The 17,723-nt window shown below is 42.3% G+C and overlaps 7 protein-coding genes across 7 annotated transcripts; 3 read left to right on the top strand and 4 right to left on the bottom strand.

The window, feature by feature from the left end:
- Window positions 1–797: 797 nt before the first annotated feature.
- PMZ80_011042 (uncharacterized protein) lies at window positions 798–2,114 on the bottom strand (the record flags this gene model as incomplete). The annotated part of the gene is made up of 1 exon (XM_064879430.1): window positions 798–2,114. The coding sequence occupies one exon, from the start codon at window positions 2,112–2,114 to the stop codon at window positions 798–800; it is 1,317 nt and encodes a 438-aa protein (XP_064724761.1).
- Window positions 2,115–3,651: 1,537 nt separating this feature from the next.
- On the bottom strand, window positions 3,652–4,959 carry GPI14 (GPI mannosyltransferase 1; the record flags this gene model as incomplete). Its single annotated transcript, XM_064879429.1, has 1 exon — window positions 3,652–4,959. The coding sequence occupies one exon, from the start codon at window positions 4,957–4,959 to the stop codon at window positions 3,652–3,654; it is 1,308 nt and encodes a 435-aa protein (XP_064724760.1).
- Window positions 4,960–5,245: 286 nt separating this feature from the next.
- PMZ80_011040 (uncharacterized protein) lies at window positions 5,246–6,084 on the top strand (the record flags this gene model as incomplete). Its single annotated transcript, XM_064879428.1, has 2 exons — window positions 5,246–5,436; window positions 5,484–6,084. 2 exons carry the CDS (start codon window positions 5,246–5,248, stop codon window positions 6,082–6,084), a joined length of 792 nt encoding a protein of 263 aa, XP_064724759.1.
- Window positions 6,085–6,406: 322 nt separating this feature from the next.
- PMZ80_011039 (uncharacterized protein) lies at window positions 6,407–6,925 on the bottom strand (the record flags this gene model as incomplete). Its single annotated transcript, XM_064879427.1, has 3 exons — window positions 6,407–6,573; window positions 6,620–6,720; window positions 6,768–6,925. The coding sequence occupies 3 exons, from the start codon at window positions 6,923–6,925 to the stop codon at window positions 6,407–6,409; spliced, it is 426 nt and encodes a 141-aa protein (XP_064724758.1).
- A 487-nt stretch (window positions 6,926–7,412) lies between these two features.
- Window positions 7,413–8,003, top strand: PMZ80_011038 (uncharacterized protein; the record flags this gene model as incomplete). Its single annotated transcript, XM_064879426.1, has 1 exon — window positions 7,413–8,003. The coding sequence occupies one exon, from the start codon at window positions 7,413–7,415 to the stop codon at window positions 8,001–8,003; it is 591 nt and encodes a 196-aa protein (XP_064724757.1).
- A 1,761-nt stretch (window positions 8,004–9,764) lies between these two features.
- On the top strand, window positions 9,765–10,544 carry PMZ80_011037 (uncharacterized protein; the record flags this gene model as incomplete). The annotated part of the gene is made up of 1 exon (XM_064879425.1): window positions 9,765–10,544. One exon carries the CDS (start codon window positions 9,765–9,767, stop codon window positions 10,542–10,544), a length of 780 nt encoding a protein of 259 aa, XP_064724756.1.
- A 285-nt stretch (window positions 10,545–10,829) lies between these two features.
- Window positions 10,830–13,054, bottom strand: IKS1 (putative serine/threonine-protein kinase iks1; the record flags this gene model as incomplete). Its single annotated transcript, XM_064879424.1, has 2 exons — window positions 10,830–12,933; window positions 12,981–13,054. 2 exons carry the CDS (start codon window positions 13,052–13,054, stop codon window positions 10,830–10,832), a joined length of 2,178 nt encoding a protein of 725 aa, XP_064724755.1.
- Window positions 13,055–17,723: the final 4,669 nt, after the last annotated feature.

Below are 17,723 nucleotides of genomic sequence, written 5' to 3'. Positions count from 1 at the left end.
CACGAGATGAGGGAAGTGCGGTCTATGACACCACTCGTAAGAGTTCCATTCAATAACTGATGACGAGGAAGCTATATACCTGTTTCGGAATGAGGAAGGTAAGATCCGCCATTTACTCTATTCCAAGGAGACTTTTCCCAGAGGTTACGAAGGAAAGCGCGATCATTGACAGCCCTGCCAACTCGTGAGTTAGAATTGACTCGTGAGTTGACTATGAACGGACTCGCTACTCACGAGTCGACTCGGGAGTTATTACGAGTTATGATACTAACTGCTTATAGCTAGTGTCGTCCGTACTAGGCAACTTCTAGCTAGCCTAAGACTGGACTCCAAGCTGATCAGGCTGCATATAGACACTACACCTATTGAGGAAGGATACATATGCCAAGGCCAACTCGCGAGTCAACTCTTGAGTACTAGATTTCGAACTCACAATTCAGGAGTTAGAGTTGACTCACGAGTTGGCAGGGCTGGCGATCAAGGGTTGACGGAGGTACGAGAGGAAGAAAGGCACGAATAACGTTGCATGGAATCGGTATGGAAGCTATACATACCGTGATTGGGACACGTTACCGAAGGCACGAGTCGATTACATTGAGAGACTGAGAGGTAGCAGCAATGAAGTTGAATGGTATGAATCGCTGGGAGACCGACCCAGTATTGGGGCGGCCATCTGTGTCTATATGTTAGATGATAGAGGTGGCTGGAGTTGGGACTTCCGTCAACAGGGTCCAGCCGCGGCACCAAGCCTGAACGTGGTTGCCCATTTTGCGTTCTCAGACAGCAAATACGGAGTACTATGTAGTCCAAGACATGACCCTCTCTTTGTCATCCGTAGTCGACAGAAAGCAATTGTACAACTCCGCATGGTCAGCAAGAAACCTCCGTCGTCTTTCCTTCTCACGATAGTCACCGAACATCTGCATCGCTTCTTCAATCACCTGGAATTGGTAAGACAGCTTGATCTTACCACTCATGGCGACTGTCAGCGCCTCACGGAACCACTTTTCGGCGAATGCTATATTCGTGTCGTGGCGTCCATAAGTCCAAGCGAGGTCCCAAGCAATGAGAAATGTCCACCATGTATCCCCTGCTGAGTCGGCAAGAGTTTGCGCGGTGAGAATGGCTTCAATAGCCTCGTCGATATGTCCCTGTGCACATTGAATCCTCCAGAGCTGTTGTAAAGCCCTGAGGTAGCAGGACGACCCCGGTGTCAGAGTCTCAAGGATTTTTTTGCAAAACACGACCGCCTCGTGAAGTGCGTTTGCATCTGTCAAAGCCTCGATCAACGCCAATGAGGCTTCGGTGTAGTCGGTAATGTCCGGGGAAGCACTTTTGGGGCGATGGCTGTCCGATATGCAGGTAAATACGCTGATAGCGTTGTGCTTCTCGGCCACTGACTCGTGAGTTGAGCCGAAGAGGACATGGAGAGCATGTGTCGTGCCGAAGGCTTGTCCGATGCTATTTGCGATGAAATTTGCGACCAGCGTGCGCCACTGCGGGAAATGACTCCAGTCCAGAACGACTAGCCCTCTAAGTACACCACAGACATCAAAGATTGGCTTTTGCACATCGTTCCTAAACAGATCACCAAGCTTCAGGAACTCCTTTCGTGCATTCGTTCCTGCTTCGACCTCGAGCCACTGGTAGCCCCTGAGGATCACACGTTTGATCTCGCAATCATCCAGCGCCGAATACGAACCACTTGTTGATTGTTGAGCACACATAAATGCTGCGCTGGATTTGGCTGCGTGTAAGACCAGCTCTAGTCTTGACATGCTCAAAGACGTGAACGCTAGTGGCTGACGCGAGGTAGACTTGGCTAAAATTGTCCCGGTCCCAACACGATTTGCATTCTGCCGAGAACCTCCAGTCTTGAGGAGCCTGCGTTTCTGGGCAAGCAGATCGAAGCCCCTTTGATCAAGCCGTCCTGCTTTCCGTAGTGCTCGTGCGTGCCGTATGGTCTTCTTCAGATCTTCCGGTTCCAGATCGAAGTTACTTTGGCCGTCGTGATCAGTGCGAATTCGTTTGATGAATGCTTCCTTCTGGGAGGCTTTGGTGTTCTTGGAAAGACCCCATTTTCGTCCGCTTCTTGTACATTGATACGGTGGCATGAAAATCATGCTTCTCCGCCATTACTTCCATTACCTCAAGCAGTCTCAACCCCTGCGTTGACCAAGCGTGCTCGAAGCTCGGGCGTATGCTCTCCCATTCTTGCTCGCTATACGTCCGACGCTTGGACTTGTTATCTGAGGTTGAGGCCACAGTCGACTCAATTACTGGATCCCACGCCAGCAGAGGATTGACAGGATGCGCCACCGGCTGAGGACCGAATTCTGAGGGCAGCAGAAGGGACCTGTGAGGATTCGGTGCTGTGTATACACGCTCGCTCTCAGACCAGTCCATGATCATCATGCTGGCTGTTGTCATCGCCTAGTGAAATGAGCTTTCAAGAATATGAACACCTAGTTGAGCAGGGGCTTGTTTCGTTTGATGGAACAGTCAGTGGGAGGGCACAACACAATGCCCAAGCACAGAATTGTGAGAGATATCTTATACAGCACCACTAACCACCTCGTTCATGAAAAGTGGGCATCTGTCGCGATGTCTACAACCAGAAGTCTCCGATGAGCCAATCACGTCGCCTTCTCGCCAGAACAAAAGTTTCGAGTATGATCTTAGTGCCATTGGAGTTGGCCAGTCACATGACGGAAAAGCGTCGTGAGCGCTTTAAGCACTATTTCCACCTTACAGGCGCTCATCTTGCTTTTCCGGAGGGGTGCCAGTCTGCTGCTGGCTGGGCACGGATCCTCGACGTGCAGCACTGAATGCGAACAGATTTTGTGGACTCATCTCGTCGCCTTCCGCTGCGGCATAATAAAGCAACGCGGCCGATACGAGCATGCGGCTATGGGTTGGACCCTGCGTGATCGTACGTCCAGCGCACCTTGTCCTTGTAGCCGCAAGGAACTTATGATACATGCTTCGCTTCGCATTTCATGGGCTTCTTGATTGAATAGTTGGGTTTGGCGCGCCAGTCGTTCAGCCCACAAGGACTAGGCACTTTTGATGAAGTGGCGCCCTGGCCGCACTCTGCATTCTTCGAGGGGACATCTTCCGGCATGGCGTGTATCCAAATGCGAGATTTGGTTCCCCAGCAACGTGTCAACCTCGGCGTCGTAGTACGTAGCAGCTAACGATGTATGACGACAGCTGTTCCAGAAGTATCGAGCATGAAGCTAATGCCTCAAGTGACCTGACGGATGATAAGAGTCTTCATTGGCAGAGACTTAGCGGACCGGAACATCTAAATTCCTGCCTTGACTGACATGCTCACCGGAACCACACTCTCTTGATTGCATCTTTGTGCTGAAGTACGGTGAACATGCTCTGTGCAAATGAGTTTCCCCTCGATGAATGCAGTTCGAGCCCCAAACTCTTGACCATTGGTGAAAGAATAGTGCTATTAGCACCACATAGGAGAAACTATTGACATCGATATCAGCACACGTTCGAAGCTGAATTATGACAACATTGCAACAAAAGTCGAGTCTGCAAAAGTGTCTGTAGCACCACGAAGGAGCAAGTCGCAGACATGATCACGCTGTCCAGGAAACATCGGCTCGTCCCCTGAGGCAGCAGGCAGGTATATCAACGAGCAATTCTCTTCTGCTCTTGATCCCCTTTCATGTCAGCAGATGAACCTTCTAGCTTTGCCCTGACGAGCTTTCCACCATCCTGAACAACGATTCCAAGAAGCCAGCAGTTGATCAAGAAGAACAACGCGCTGCTTGCCCAGAGCCCGAGCCAAGCACTTCGTCCAAGGAATTCAAGCTGAAAGCCAAAGCCCAACCACGCCGCCTGTCCTGCAACCCATGCGCTCAGAGCGTAAGCGCTAAGCTTCCCATTCTGCATCAAGCTTGAGTGAGGCAAGTACAGCGGCAGAAATATCAGGTACCAGAGGAAGTACTGACTCGTGCAGACTTTGTTGAACGTCACAAAAGCCAATGTCTGTGCTAGCATTGTTGTTGCAAGCGAGTAGGATGTCGAAGGTAACAGGGAGAGGAGGATACAACTAAGGGAGAGCTGAGGGAGGAAAGCCAGTCTCTCGGCAGAGAGTATTGAGGGTTGTGCGGAGGCGTCGGCGGATGAGAAGTAAAGGAGCGCGTTGTAGAGGCTAAAATTATGTCTGTGGTCGGTCCGAGTGAAGTGATAAAGAAAGGTATGCTCGAGGAAAGGTTGTCCGTACCTCGAATACATCAGAAGGTTCAAGGCTGTGAAGACTGCCAAGGAAGAAGCCACTAGCTGTATACGTCCTTTGTTGATGAGCGTGGTGATTGAGCCGAAATCTGTGAAGTTTGGCGCTGATGCAGGCTTCGACTTCAGAGCCCAGAACATGCTTACCCCATATATGAACGGGTAGATCTTGAAATGCACGGACAGACCTAGTAATGCTCCGGCCAGATTGATCCGTCTTGTCTCGAAGGCATACAGCGTAGCCATGACCAGCACACAAAGTAGTCCTTCACTGCTCCCTCTTGTGCTGATGTTTGCGACCATAGGGTTGAGTAGCCAGACACTGGCATATTTCAACGCATTCGCCTTCTCCATGCCCTGCTTCTGTAGCAGCCTATAGATGAGCCATCCTGCCACGATATCTGATACTGCAAAAAGTGCTTTTCCTGAATGAAACCACAAGCCGTCTTTTCCTGACCAGGATGTCGGTAGCAGTATCCATGCTAACAGGGGTGTGTATCGGTACGTAGCTCTTGCATATGGTGAGAGGCCTCGAGATACCGCGCGAGCTGCATCTGTGAAGACAAAATAATCGATATCTGTGTATTTGAGAGCCGAGTGTGCGTCTTGGTAGATGCCATAATAGAAGAGCACCAGGCGAAGAATCAGTGCCGCAGTGAATATAAGAGCGGGTGACTCGAAGGCTCGAGACACAATTGACATGATGGCAGTAGCATTGTCGTGATGTTTCCTCCTGATCACAACTCGAACAATGATTCAACTGTGCAGTAGGCGCATCGTGCACAACTCGCGCCAAATGGAAAGAGCCAGGGACGATATGCAGGCAAGAAAGCTTAACTCTCCAGACGTCTTAGCGCCCGAGAAGTCTAATCGATAGCGGTAGGGAAGCAAAGGAAAGTGCTCTACAACAAAAAATGACGTTAGATCTTCACCCAAACATGTGATCGGATGAAGCACTTCGTCTCCAGTGAGATCTACTGAACAACTTATGGCAGGCGTCAAGCGGACGCGGCAAGAGATGGAGACCAAGGACTCGTCTGAAAGCGCCTCACCATTCATCGGCGTGTTTGAAAGATTCAAGGCAGAGCTCGACGAACATCATGACCGGAGAGAACGAGTCATTAAAGCTTCCCGGGACATCACAGCGTTCAGCAAAAAGGTGATCTTCGCACTTCAGAGGTGAGACTGCCATGGTTTCGCGTGGGCTCAAGCTGAATATTAGCCAGGACGAAAGATATCGGCAAACCACTAACAGACAAGCGGGCTCTCGGAGACGTCGCAAAGCTCAAAGGGCAGATCAAAGAGACCTTTGAGGGCGTGGCTTCGGACCTTCGGGGCATCAATGCATATCGATACCAACGCAACATTAGCGGTGGCATACAGGAATGGATGGAAGCAGTTCTCTTCGAGCACTATCTCCTGACACAATCAATTATGACACACGAGGAAGCAGCGAAGACGATACCATCAGACATCATGCTTACATACGAGGACTATGCTCTTGGGCTCTTCGACATGACAGGAGAGCTCATGAAAATAGCCATTACATATATGGCCACGAATGGTAGGCTGCCAGGGAAAGACGGCGGTTCCTCTGTGCTGACAGACATGCAAATCATGCGAACACAGCTCGAGCTTATGGATGCAGGAGGAAGTTACGCTTTAGGTCGTGACTTCGAAAGCAAGCTGAAGACCACTAGGGCAAGTGTCGAGAAAGTCGAAAACAGCGTGTACTCATTTACTGTGCGAGGGAAGGAACGTCCCCCAGGATGGAAGCCCGATGTCGACTCCGGACCAAGGCAGGGCGAAGAAATTGAGTCGTACTAAGAGGTTGCTTGGCCGACAAGGAAACAACCAGCAACCTCGTCAGTACCAGAGTGAGCGGCAAGTTGCGGAATGGGTATCCCTCGGGTATCTTCGTTTTGAAGCGGTGCATCCGCGAGGACTCTAGTACCATCTGACCGATTGCACTGCCTAATGTGCTGTAACAACAAATCTAGAGCGTCGTCTGCTCTTACTTCCGGATATGGCAGTGAGAAAAAAGGTGTTGCGTATGCATGGAGCTGTCCATGGTTCACTATATCGCTATCCCGAACTACGACTCATATTGCAATTTCCCAGCAAGCTGCCCAGCCATCAACGACATCTTCTACTGAGGCTTCTCGTTTGCGTCAAGGATACCCTCCTGCACCAATTCATCGGCAGTCGGACGTCGCTGGAGCTTCTGCTCGAGAGCATCGGTCCGCATTTGCTTGTCAAGGGCTTTCTGATTAGCCACAATGCCGGGTGCAGCGTTCGTGTCAGGGAGGATGTTGCCTGAACTCGTTAGCCATGATCTATCACAGAAAGAGAAGGAACGCACGGTTGATGAGGTCTCCACGCTCAGGACGGTGTTCAAGGCCCTTCCTCAGGTTGTCGGTATTTCGCTCTTTCTCGAGCTGTAGCTGCGCAGCTTGAAGTGCCCTGCGCATGTCAGACTAGAACTTTAGAAGAAATATGATATTGCTTACGGGGCAGCGTTTGTGTCAAGCAGGATATGTCTGTTCTTCAGATCTTGAGCATCTGGTCTATGTTGCAGGTGCTTCTCGAGTGAGTTACGTCGTTCAACGGGTGAGATATGTGTTTCGTCGACCTTGAGGTCTGGAGCGGTCTCGTTGATGTTTGCCATGTTGATGTAGAAGTTGACACCTTGTATTTCAGGAGTAGGTAGAAAACGATTTAACCTTCCGCTTTATTTGTAGCAATCGATCAGTGATGTTGACTAGGAGACCTGCTTGCGGTCACTGTGGCCAGCGGCTCGCGAACTGGGCACAGCATGCCACGAGGCCATGCTTTGTTTTCAGGGTTCGAGGGGCCGCAACAGCTCGACGTCATAGGCTGTTCCAGGCAGTGCCCAGTCCGAAACTTGCTTAGTTCCTGGCTCCTGCCGGGCAAGGTTCGGCGCTTGTGCCTGTCGATCACTTTACTCCGTAGCATCGCGGGCAGCTTTCTTGACAGCCATCGTCATGCTAATGATAGGCTTCAATCACGAGCAAGCACTGGAAGTACGGAGTATTATCTCGTAAACTTACGACAATCCTCACCACCAGCCGGTTGCTGTTTGATCTCGTCCAAGACCTAAATAGCTAGCACTCATCTCTTTCTTCCAACGCAAGATGTCGTCCTCCAATAGAGACAAATCACCCACCCCATCCGAGCGTGAGCGCCTCGACAAAGAAGCTAAAACCCGAGAAGAAGAAGAGCAGGCGAAGCTGCCCTACAAATGGACTCAGACTCTCAACGAAGCTGAAGTCTCAATACCAATACCTGGAAATCTCAAGTCAAAAGACCTAATAGTCGAACTAAAGAAGAGCCACATTAAAGCCTCCATCAAGGGCCAGACACCAGTGATCGATGGCGACACGCCCTTCCCACTTAACACAGAAGACAGCACGTGGACATTGTCCACGAAGCCGGACAACACGAAAGAAATCGTCCTCACCATAGCGAAATCGGCTGGCTCGAATTGGTGGCCACATATCACTACGGATGCACCCAAGATTGATGTGACGAAGATCGTGCCAGAAAACAGTAAGCTGGGTGACCTTGATGGAGATACCAGGGGCATGGTGGAGAAGATGATGTACGATCAGGAGATGAAGAGACAGGGAAAGCCGACCAGTGATGAGCAGCAGAAGCAGGACTTGATGAAGAAGTTCATGAAGGAACATCCGGAGATGGACTTCAGCAACGCAAAGATAGGCTGATGATAAGACGAGTTCAACCCACGATCAGACGAGCCAGAGCGAGCAATAGTGAGCCGCCAGTGGTCTCTGCTTAGGGAGGTCGTTCCCTTCCTCGCTCACAAAAGCTAGTACATCGCTGTGCATCACTATGCGAGACATATCTCGAGGTTCACCATGGCGTTTGCATATGTTTCAAACATTTGTGTAGTACACACAATCGCCCTTCTGCAACACTTGCACTTCGGTGAAACCAACGAGCTCTTGCACTAATTCAGATGTTAAATTCACTTGAGTTGCACTATTGCTTGCGGGCTGCCTCGAGCTTTCTTATTACAAATATAGGAATGGATTCTATTCTTGACAACAGTATACATGGGCAGACGGCATCTCATCACCATCATCATATTTGCGTAACCAAAAGCTTCAATTGTCAACATGATCTGGAAGGTGTAAGAGCGACGTACGCATCGAGATGCGCTTCAGCGACCATCTCGAGACCCCATGGCTCAAGTCAGCCCTTGCAACTTCGCTATGGCTTCTATTAGTCTCAACCCTTCTACTGCCGGCAGACAGTCGGCTCGATCTCCACATATATCTCCACCCCGATCATATTGTCTATGACATTCTCTCGACCTTTCCGAACCTGACCTGGCCACTTGTTGCTTCGTGCTCAGCGGATGTCTTGTCATCCTGCTCTCAACATATTGGACGAGTCACGTCAGCGACTGGTACATTCCTTTGTGTTGCCACTTCGAGCTAAAGCATAATGCGGAAGGCGATTGTCCAGATGAAACCAAAGAACAACTCCATAGCGATGCCCTTCGCGGTTCGCTAGTATGGCTCCTGCCAAAGATGCTGTGGGCAATCAGGGTAGGAATTGAGATTTTTTGGGTCGTGGCCTGGCCAGAGGAATGGCTACGCCGCATGTGCTTCCATGCTCTCAAGGTGTCATGTCTTTGTCTACCACTACCCGTTGGTTGCAGGGATATAGCTTGGATACTGCTGACGTCCATCGCCATGGAAAACCACTTCAGCTATCACATCATAACGCTGATGTGCAAGATGACCATCCTCAGCCGCACATGTTTCGACAATTTACCTTGCAGGAAATGCGATCCATGGCAACACTTGCAGATAGATGCCGTTTGCAGAATGCAGTCGCCACCAAGGCCAGAAATGCGCTCATTGCTGGAGGGACTGGAACGTTGGCGAGCGAGTGCTAGTCCTACAATGCCAACATGTCTATCATGAAGTCTGTATAGAAGAGTGGTTCAGGATATCGAAAACCAGGGCATGTCCCACCTGTCGAACCGATCTTCCAGGAGCCAGGAGTCGCCGGACAGACGACAACGAACTCCTCGAAATGCTCTTTGCATGGGGTGACCCATGGCGCTTGTTAGGACTCTAGAAGTGGTGTATGCGCTGGTCGCTTGTCGACACAAGCCTGCGGTAGCACGAAAGTTTCGATCCAGCGACCCTATGCTCCAACGCAAACTCCAGAATCGTAGGGTGGGGGTGGTCGAGACGAGATGGTATTTACTAAGTGCGAGCGTACGACGACCGTTCAGACTATTTTTAACAGTTGGCGCCGTGAGTCTCGTGTTTGCGCTGTGCATGCAGGGTCCGTTTCAGGTCGTGAGGCCGTTGCAGTGGCCTGAGGCTGAGGCGAATTTGGGGCGTGAACTCTGGAGGTGGGCAAGGGAGATGGGTTGGACGGTCAATATCTTTGCGAAGCACGGTCAGTTTGAGCATTGGTTCCCGTATGATCCTCCTGCTTGGACTATGGCGGCGGAGCTGAAGGGGTCGTTGGTTGTGTATGGGTTGTTAGCCGTGACGGCTGGTATGCGAGTCAGACATCGGATATATCTAAGCATAGCCCTTGGTCTCCTCTTCCTACTGACATACCAGTGGGAGCTGGCATGCTTCATGTCAGGACTCACCCTCGCCGCAATGGACCTCGAAGAGATCACCTTAATTCCCAATCACAGTCACAGTCTCTCAATCCCAAAACGCTCACAAAACACCCTCCACCACACCACCTTCCTCCTAGCCTGGTACATCCTCGGCCAACCCCACGGCACCCTTGACCCCGAAATCTCCTACAACACACCCGGGTGGTACTACCTCACGCAAACCCTCACACCACCCATCTACTACAACAACGAGTTCTGGCGCTTCTGGAACGTCATTGGCGCAACACTCCTTATTTACGCCATTTTTCGTATCAACTGGGTTCAACGGTTTCTGTCGCGCCCAACGCTGCGGTACATGGGACAGATTAGTTTCGCGTTCTATCTGATTCATATACCCATCGCATGGACGATCGGCGATCGTGTCGCGAGAGTGCTGGGCGTTAGGAGGCCGGATGTTGATACGGTGTGGGATGGATTGTTTGTTGTGCCTGATTTTGGGCTGGTGGGGTTCTCGGCGGGGTTGATTTGTTGGCAGGCGGTTGTGTTGCCGTTGAATGTGGTGTTGGCGGCGGTGGTGACTAGGAGGTTTGATGAGCCGAGTGTTAGGTTTAGCAGGTTTGTTGCGGAGAGGGTTGGACTTGGGGGCTGAAGCATGACACTGAGCTCTAGCATAAGCGTCTTGTTATTCTCTGAACATGGTAGACCGAGCTACTCGTTGAGCAGTGGGCTTCTCAAGATCCGAAACGCATTTTATCAATGCGATCGCGGCCACGGCAGAATATAGCAGGCTTAAAGACAAATATGATTAGCCACCCCTGACACCATAATCAGAGATTCCTGACACCTTCACTTGCCTGCAGATCGCTCCCACAACAAACGCTCAAAGCAGATCACACACAATATACAAGCTTCGAGGCCCATGAGCAGTAGCAGCTCAGTCCTCAAGCCTCCATCCCGACCGACACCACATCCCCTTCTCACTCGCATACCACAATATACCCGCATGCCCACCCGCAAGCACGACCGCACGCCACAGTGGATGCGGAAACGTCGCCAACTCCATCGCAGCCAGCAGAAACGTAACATAGAACAAATTACTGTTCAAACCGTGACTCAAGCACGGTTGAATGACTGACATCAGTTTCGCCGCGAAGATAAGGATATAGAAGGAGGGTGTTGCGACTCTCGTGTATAGCACAGTTCGCATGCGGAAGGCCAGAGACTGCTCCCGCGGCGGCGGCAGCAGAAGCTGCCGTTGTCTCTCAGGGCTGGAATTGATCTGTTTTCGTGGTGATTCGGGCGACGTGCTATTCGAGACATGCGCGTATGGTCGTGGATTTAGTCTAGGCGGTTGAGTGATGCCGTGAGATGATGAGCGTCGCATCATGAGTGCTGTTTGATTTGTGCTGTCGTCGAACTCTTCCGAGCTCATCCTGGGGCTTGCGGCGCCACTTGCGGGCCCACTAAGCGATGGACTCCTTGGACCGCGTCTTCGCATTTGAGCCTGACGTGATGGGGACATCGCATCGATGTCGCGTGGTCTGTTCAGTGGTTTGCTTGTATTGCCAGTAGCCGGTGAGTCGATCTTCGTGATGCGCTTGCCGGGCGTGAGGTCCTCTGGGCCTGTTTGTGAGCTGCGTCTTTTCAGTTCAGGCGCAAAGTCAATGTGTCCCATCACGACGGCATTGCGTATATCGTCTGCTGTTGGTCTGCCCTCGGGAGATATGGATAGAAGCTGTTTGAGGACGGCGTAGAGCTTGCTTGGCAGGTCTGGTCTGTCTCTGCGCCTTTCGTCGAAGCCTAGCCAGGACGTAATCTCGTCTCTTAACTCATCTAAATCTTCGTTATCTTCTTGTAGCACATTTGCGCTGTGGTATGGTAGATCCGCAAAGCAGAGGAAATGCAAAATCATGCCGAGAGAGAATATGTCGGACTTGAAGCTGAAGTTTCCGAGTGGCCCGCCTGGCGACACTGGCTTGAGCACTTCTGGTGCGCAGTAAGATATTGTGCCCGTATGACCTGTAGATTTGCGTATGGCATTCTCGTATTGAACCTCGCCGAAGTCGCTTACGAGGATACGCGTCTCGCCACCAACCCGATGAATGAGGCAGTTGCTTGGTTTGAGGTCGCGATGAATGAAACCGTTGAGATGCAGAAAGCGCAGACCTTCTGTGATGTCAAGGAAGAATGAGTAGATCTGGTCGAAGTTGAGCTTGCGAGGTTCATTTAACTTCCGAGGCAGTTCCCCTTCCCCCTTCGAGCGCCGTCGCATACGTTCTTTCAAGTCCTGAGCAGTCGTTTGAACTTGTGCTGGCCCACAAACATAAGAGTGTAGATCTCCGCCATTGCAGTATTGTTGTAGGATGAAAGCGCATGGTACGCTAGGTGAGAAGCTGTTGGTCTGGTAATCTTGAAGCCAGACGTGGCGGTACGAGACCAGGTTCTGGTGAGATAGGCTCTGTAGTGCTTGGACCTCGACTAGCACTTTCTCGAGCCAGGCATGGTCGTCACCTACCGGTACACGTTTGCATGCGAAGTGTCCCAGAGCCACCTCATCAAGGACATGCCTCACAAGCAACACCACGCCTCGACCGCCTCTGCCAAGTTCTTTCTCAACAACGAAGAACTTTTCGAAGTAGTTTGGAGCGAAAGCTGATTCGGATATGCCATGAGCAGGATCTAGCGGAGCAGGCGAGCTGCCAACAAATTCTGCTTCAGGAGGCGGCACGAGAGGGGTCGAGCTCAATGGTGAGCGCACGGGCTGTGCAAGTTGGCGACGTGGTGATGGAGGTCTCGAGCTTCGATTCGAGCTGGGAAGACTGCTAGCCAGCATCCGGAAGTACTCATTGTTAATGAAAGATGGTTGCTGTTCGTCTGCATAGTCATCGTCGACAGCAGATGAATTGTTGTGATCATATGGTCGTCCGCAATGAGGGCAGCCATCTTCCGTCGTTGGTCTTTCGATGCCTCTGTTACGGTTCCTCAGAATGAGTTGTCTCGACTGAGGGTCAAATACGACGACTGAGTCCGCATGGCGACTTCCAAGATTAGTGTCCTCAAGATAGTATGAGGAGCTCAAACTTACAGCACGACTTCTCGATTCGTGTCATATGGTACGATGGATAAGTGGGGGTCGTAGAGCTCGTCGGAGTCTGCCATCATTTGTCAAAAAGCTGCCAGTCATATGAACGGCCTGCAATGATGCCCAGCGCCGTGATGTGCATCACGCATGAGCAGCAAGCAAATACTGCAGATGATGTCGCGCAGTAGCTTGATAACGATCGGACTTGTAGTATGTGCATCAAACACGATGCGTTATTCGAATGATTTTGGATTCAGGTGATATGGTGACAAAACTCGCAGTTAAGATGGGACAGTGACGATTGGGGATGCATTCATGGGTAGTCATGTGCAGTGATACCAGTATAGTCGAGCACAGTCGCTAGCTTGCGGAATGAGGAAGAACGAGATATACCGAGTATCTAGACGTACTAGAGCCTGAGTGTGTGCTTTGAGAACTTAACTCGATTATACTTACCTTAGTGTTTAGACCTCTTCTACCGTAGAATCGAGTTTTAAAGGGCGCTTATTTAACTTAAGCGATAGCGCCTAAGGCGGATTATTAAAGACTAGGGTAGTCGTTTAGTATTAATTAGCTTAATAAGAGGCTTAAACTAGCCCTATAATCTTTTATAATAGTAAGGTTTAAGCGTAAAACCCAGAATCTTAATTTTCGTAAGTAAGTTTTAGTAATAATAAAATAATAGAATTCTTAATTTTAGGTTATCAATACTAAAATAAATTAAGAATACTTATAATTGCTAAAGACTTTATTAGTTAACTAATTTAATTCTTTTAATCTTATATTAGTATATATTAAGCTATTAAAAAGCTATTCTTAGTATTATAATTTAGTAATATATAATATAAATATAGTATATTTACTTAAATAAGTATTCTTTATTTAAGTAAATATAATTAATATATATAAACTTTTTAAATATATTTTTATTTCTTAGCTTATATTATTTATATTATATACTATTCTTAGCTCGTTTTTATAATTTAAATTAAATTACTTTCTTATTAATATACTAAAACCCTAAAGTAATAGCTTAAAAACTAATATTATTAACTTAAACTTTATATAGTATTACTTTAACTATATATTATATCTACTACTCTTTTTTATCTTTTATTTTTATATACTAGAAAGTCTTTAAATCTTTAAATATATATTAAATTACTATATAAAGGTTTTATAAGTTATATTCTTTAGGTTTTTTTCTTATATTATATTTAGCGCTTATTAATTAGAAATAGTATATTTAATAGAGTTACTTTTGAAGTATTTAAAGGTACTAGTATGCTTACTAAAGTAGTTAAAGCCTTAAATAATAATAGTAGTATATTATTAAAAGATTACTTTTTTACTAAAGATAAAAACTTTAATTAAAACTTAATAATTAAGAATTTACTTTAAGATTATAATATATATAATAGTATAGTTAAAAGCGATTACTAATCCTTATTAAATAATAAAGTATTAATCTTAAAAGAGTTTATAAAAATAGTTATTAATATAATTACTAAGCTTATTTTTAGTTAAAAGGTAATTATTAATCTTAATAGTATTTTATTTTAAGTTTAGTATTTAGTATATTATATTAGTTATTAACTATAGTTTAACCTATTAGTTTAATAAAAAATTATAATTATAACGAATTTAAATTAAATATTAGAATAATATAATTTAAGTAATATCGCTATAGCTCTTTTATTAATAAGTTTACTTATATTTAAGTAGCTATTTAAAATATTTATTATTTAAGTAAGTATATAAACTATAGAGAGATACTAATAACTTTATTTTTAATTAACTAAAATAAAGAGCTTATTAATACTATTATAAATTACTAGGCGCTAAGTATAAATTAATTTATTTATAAATAAAGAATTATCTTATATATTACTAAAAAAGTTAATTAATAACTACTTTTTATTCTAGTACTTTTAATTATTAAATTAAGTAATCAATAGATTTTAGTTTATAATTTAAATTAATCAAGTTTTATATTATTTAATTTCTAAAGTTAAGAAATACTTTATAGTATTATAAAGATTTCTATTATTTAACTAATTCTTTTACTTACTATTAGCTACCTAAAACTACTTATTTTTAGTAAATTATATAGCTTAAAGAGTAAAAATATTATTAAGATTATTTATAATAAGAATAAAGATTAATACTTAATACTAAGTTTAAGTAGTATTACTATATAATACTATTATTATTTGATAATAGTTAATCTAAAGAATACTATTTTTTAACTTATTTAGTTATATACTTATAAATATATATATTATAAATTAGTATATATATATTTAATCTTATAATTGAGTCTTAATATAGTTCTTATTAAAATATTAAAACATCTTAAAGGTTATTTACTTAATTCTTATAATTATATTCTTAAAGTTAAAGTTATTAATATCTTAGAAAATCTTTTATTTCTTAACTTAGTAAAATTAATACTCTTTAGTATAGTATTAATAGTAATTTAAGTTAGCTATTTAGCTATATTTAACTTAAGATAAAATATATTATTTAAAGTAATAAATCTCGTAAAAGAATCTTTATTAACTTAATTACTTTATATAAGTATTTTTATTATAAAACTAAAGCTTCTTAATAAATATAATATTATAGCTTTCTTTACTTAAGACAATAATTATATATTATAAATCCTCTTAGTTTTATTATTAATATTAAATAATAAACTAAAAAGATTTATGAATTTAATAAAGCTAAGATAATATCTTTTAATATTAATTAATTAGCTTATTATATCTTATTATAATAATATTTACTAAATTAACCTTTAAGATTTTTAAGAAAGAGTATTACTTAATAAGCTTTACTTTAAGTATAAGTACTTCTTTATAAAGGTCTATATTACTAAACTTAATAATTAGTTTACTAATATTTAAAGTAAGAACTAAGAAGTAGTAAGTAAAATAAATAAGAAACTTTATTTAAATATATAGTTAGATTTAGGTATTTAACTCTATTAGAAAGAAGTATTTAATATAGGCTTTAAAGATAGTAACTTTATAGCTAGTATAGTATAATAAGATTTACTTTTAAGATTATTAATATTATAAACCTTTAGTAAAACGAGTATAAAAGGGTTTTTACTCTTATATAAAAGATATTTAAGTAGCTAGTTAATAAATAAAAAGCTATATATCTTATTTATAACTACTAATAGTTATAGTTTATATTAATTTTTATTAATATTATTAATAGCTATTATAGTATTATAATTACTTATAATTTTATATATTAAAATTTTATTTTTTAGTAAATATATATTTTAGGTTTCCTTAGTATTTAATTTATTACTTACTTTAAGATGGTTTATAATATTTATAAGCTATATTATTACTTAAAGGCTAAAACCTTTATATTTTAAACTCGGTATATTTTTAAAATAATAATTTTATATTAATATAATATATTTAGTTAATATATAAGATAAGATATTAAAGTATAGTATATTATACTACTATTTTAACTTTTAAGTTAAACTTATTTATTATTTTAGTAGTTATATATAGCTTAAAATACTAATTATATTAGTTATTACTAAAGAATTCCTATAATATTATTATAATTCTCTTTATATATAGTTTTATAGTATAACTTTACTTAGTTAAAGCTTTAAGTTAAAATATAGTATTAGAGAATATACGATTTATAATTTAGTTTTATTTATAAATATAATTACTTAGAATAGTATCTCTAGAATTAATATAAATTATTTAAATAAAGCTAATCTAATTATTAAAAGCTATTATAAGTAAATTCAAAAAATCAACTTATTTATTAAGTGAATTTCTTAAGTTAAGTAAGTACTTTATAATTTACTTAATTATTTACTTTTTATCTTTAAAATAAATAGCTTAATTACTCTAAATTAATAAAGAAATATTTATAAAGGTTTTAAGTAGTAAAAGACTAATATTTAGTAAAAGAAAGCCTTATATAACTAGTTATTAATTATTAAGTACTAAAGGTAATAGTAGTAAATTAGTAAGTACTTAACTTAAAGAATTATTTATAGTTATAAACTAAGATTATAGATTTGTATAAGTTTTTATTATTCGCTTCTTTAAGCTACTATTATTCTACTTTTAATTAGATATTTAAAATATTTTAACAAAAGTATAAAGAAGAGATTAAAATTAAAATAATAAAAGATAAAGACTTATTATATATAAATATAAAGAGGATTAAGATATTAAGAATAAAGAGATTTAATAAGTATTTAGAAGATTATTTTATTAGATAAAAGAAGTAAAAAAAATTTAAAGTTATAAGAAATAAAAATAATATACTTAGACTTAAACTTAATATATAAGTATTAATTAAAGTAATTAATAAAGAAAAGAAGATAAAAGAGAACTTAAACTAGTATCTCTTAAGTATATATTTAACTTCTTATTAAATATAAAACTTTTATATTTAATTAGTAAGTAAATATAATTAATTTATATAGCTTTATATATTATAATCTTAATATTTACTTATTTATAGTATTTTAAAATAAAGAGTAAGATAAGAAGATAATATAGTAAAGATATATTTACCTTTTATGATAAGGTAATAATAATATCTTAATTACTTTTATTTACTATTTACTAAAAAATAAAAGCTTAGTTTCTATACTTATAAGTATATTAGAAGTAAGAGTATATATTAAAAAATTAGAAAATAATAGAATTTAAATATTATATTTACTTAAATATATTTAAGTAAATATAA

The sequence above is a fragment of the Knufia obscura genome (genome assembly GCF_036327395.1).
Source record: "Knufia obscura strain CCFEE 5817 isolate CBS 148926 chromosome Unknown scaffold_24, whole genome shotgun sequence".
In the NCBI taxonomy this organism is placed as follows: domain Eukaryota; kingdom Fungi; phylum Ascomycota; class Eurotiomycetes; order Chaetothyriales; family Trichomeriaceae; genus Knufia; species Knufia obscura.
This window is presented reverse-complemented; position numbering and strand designations above follow the sequence as displayed.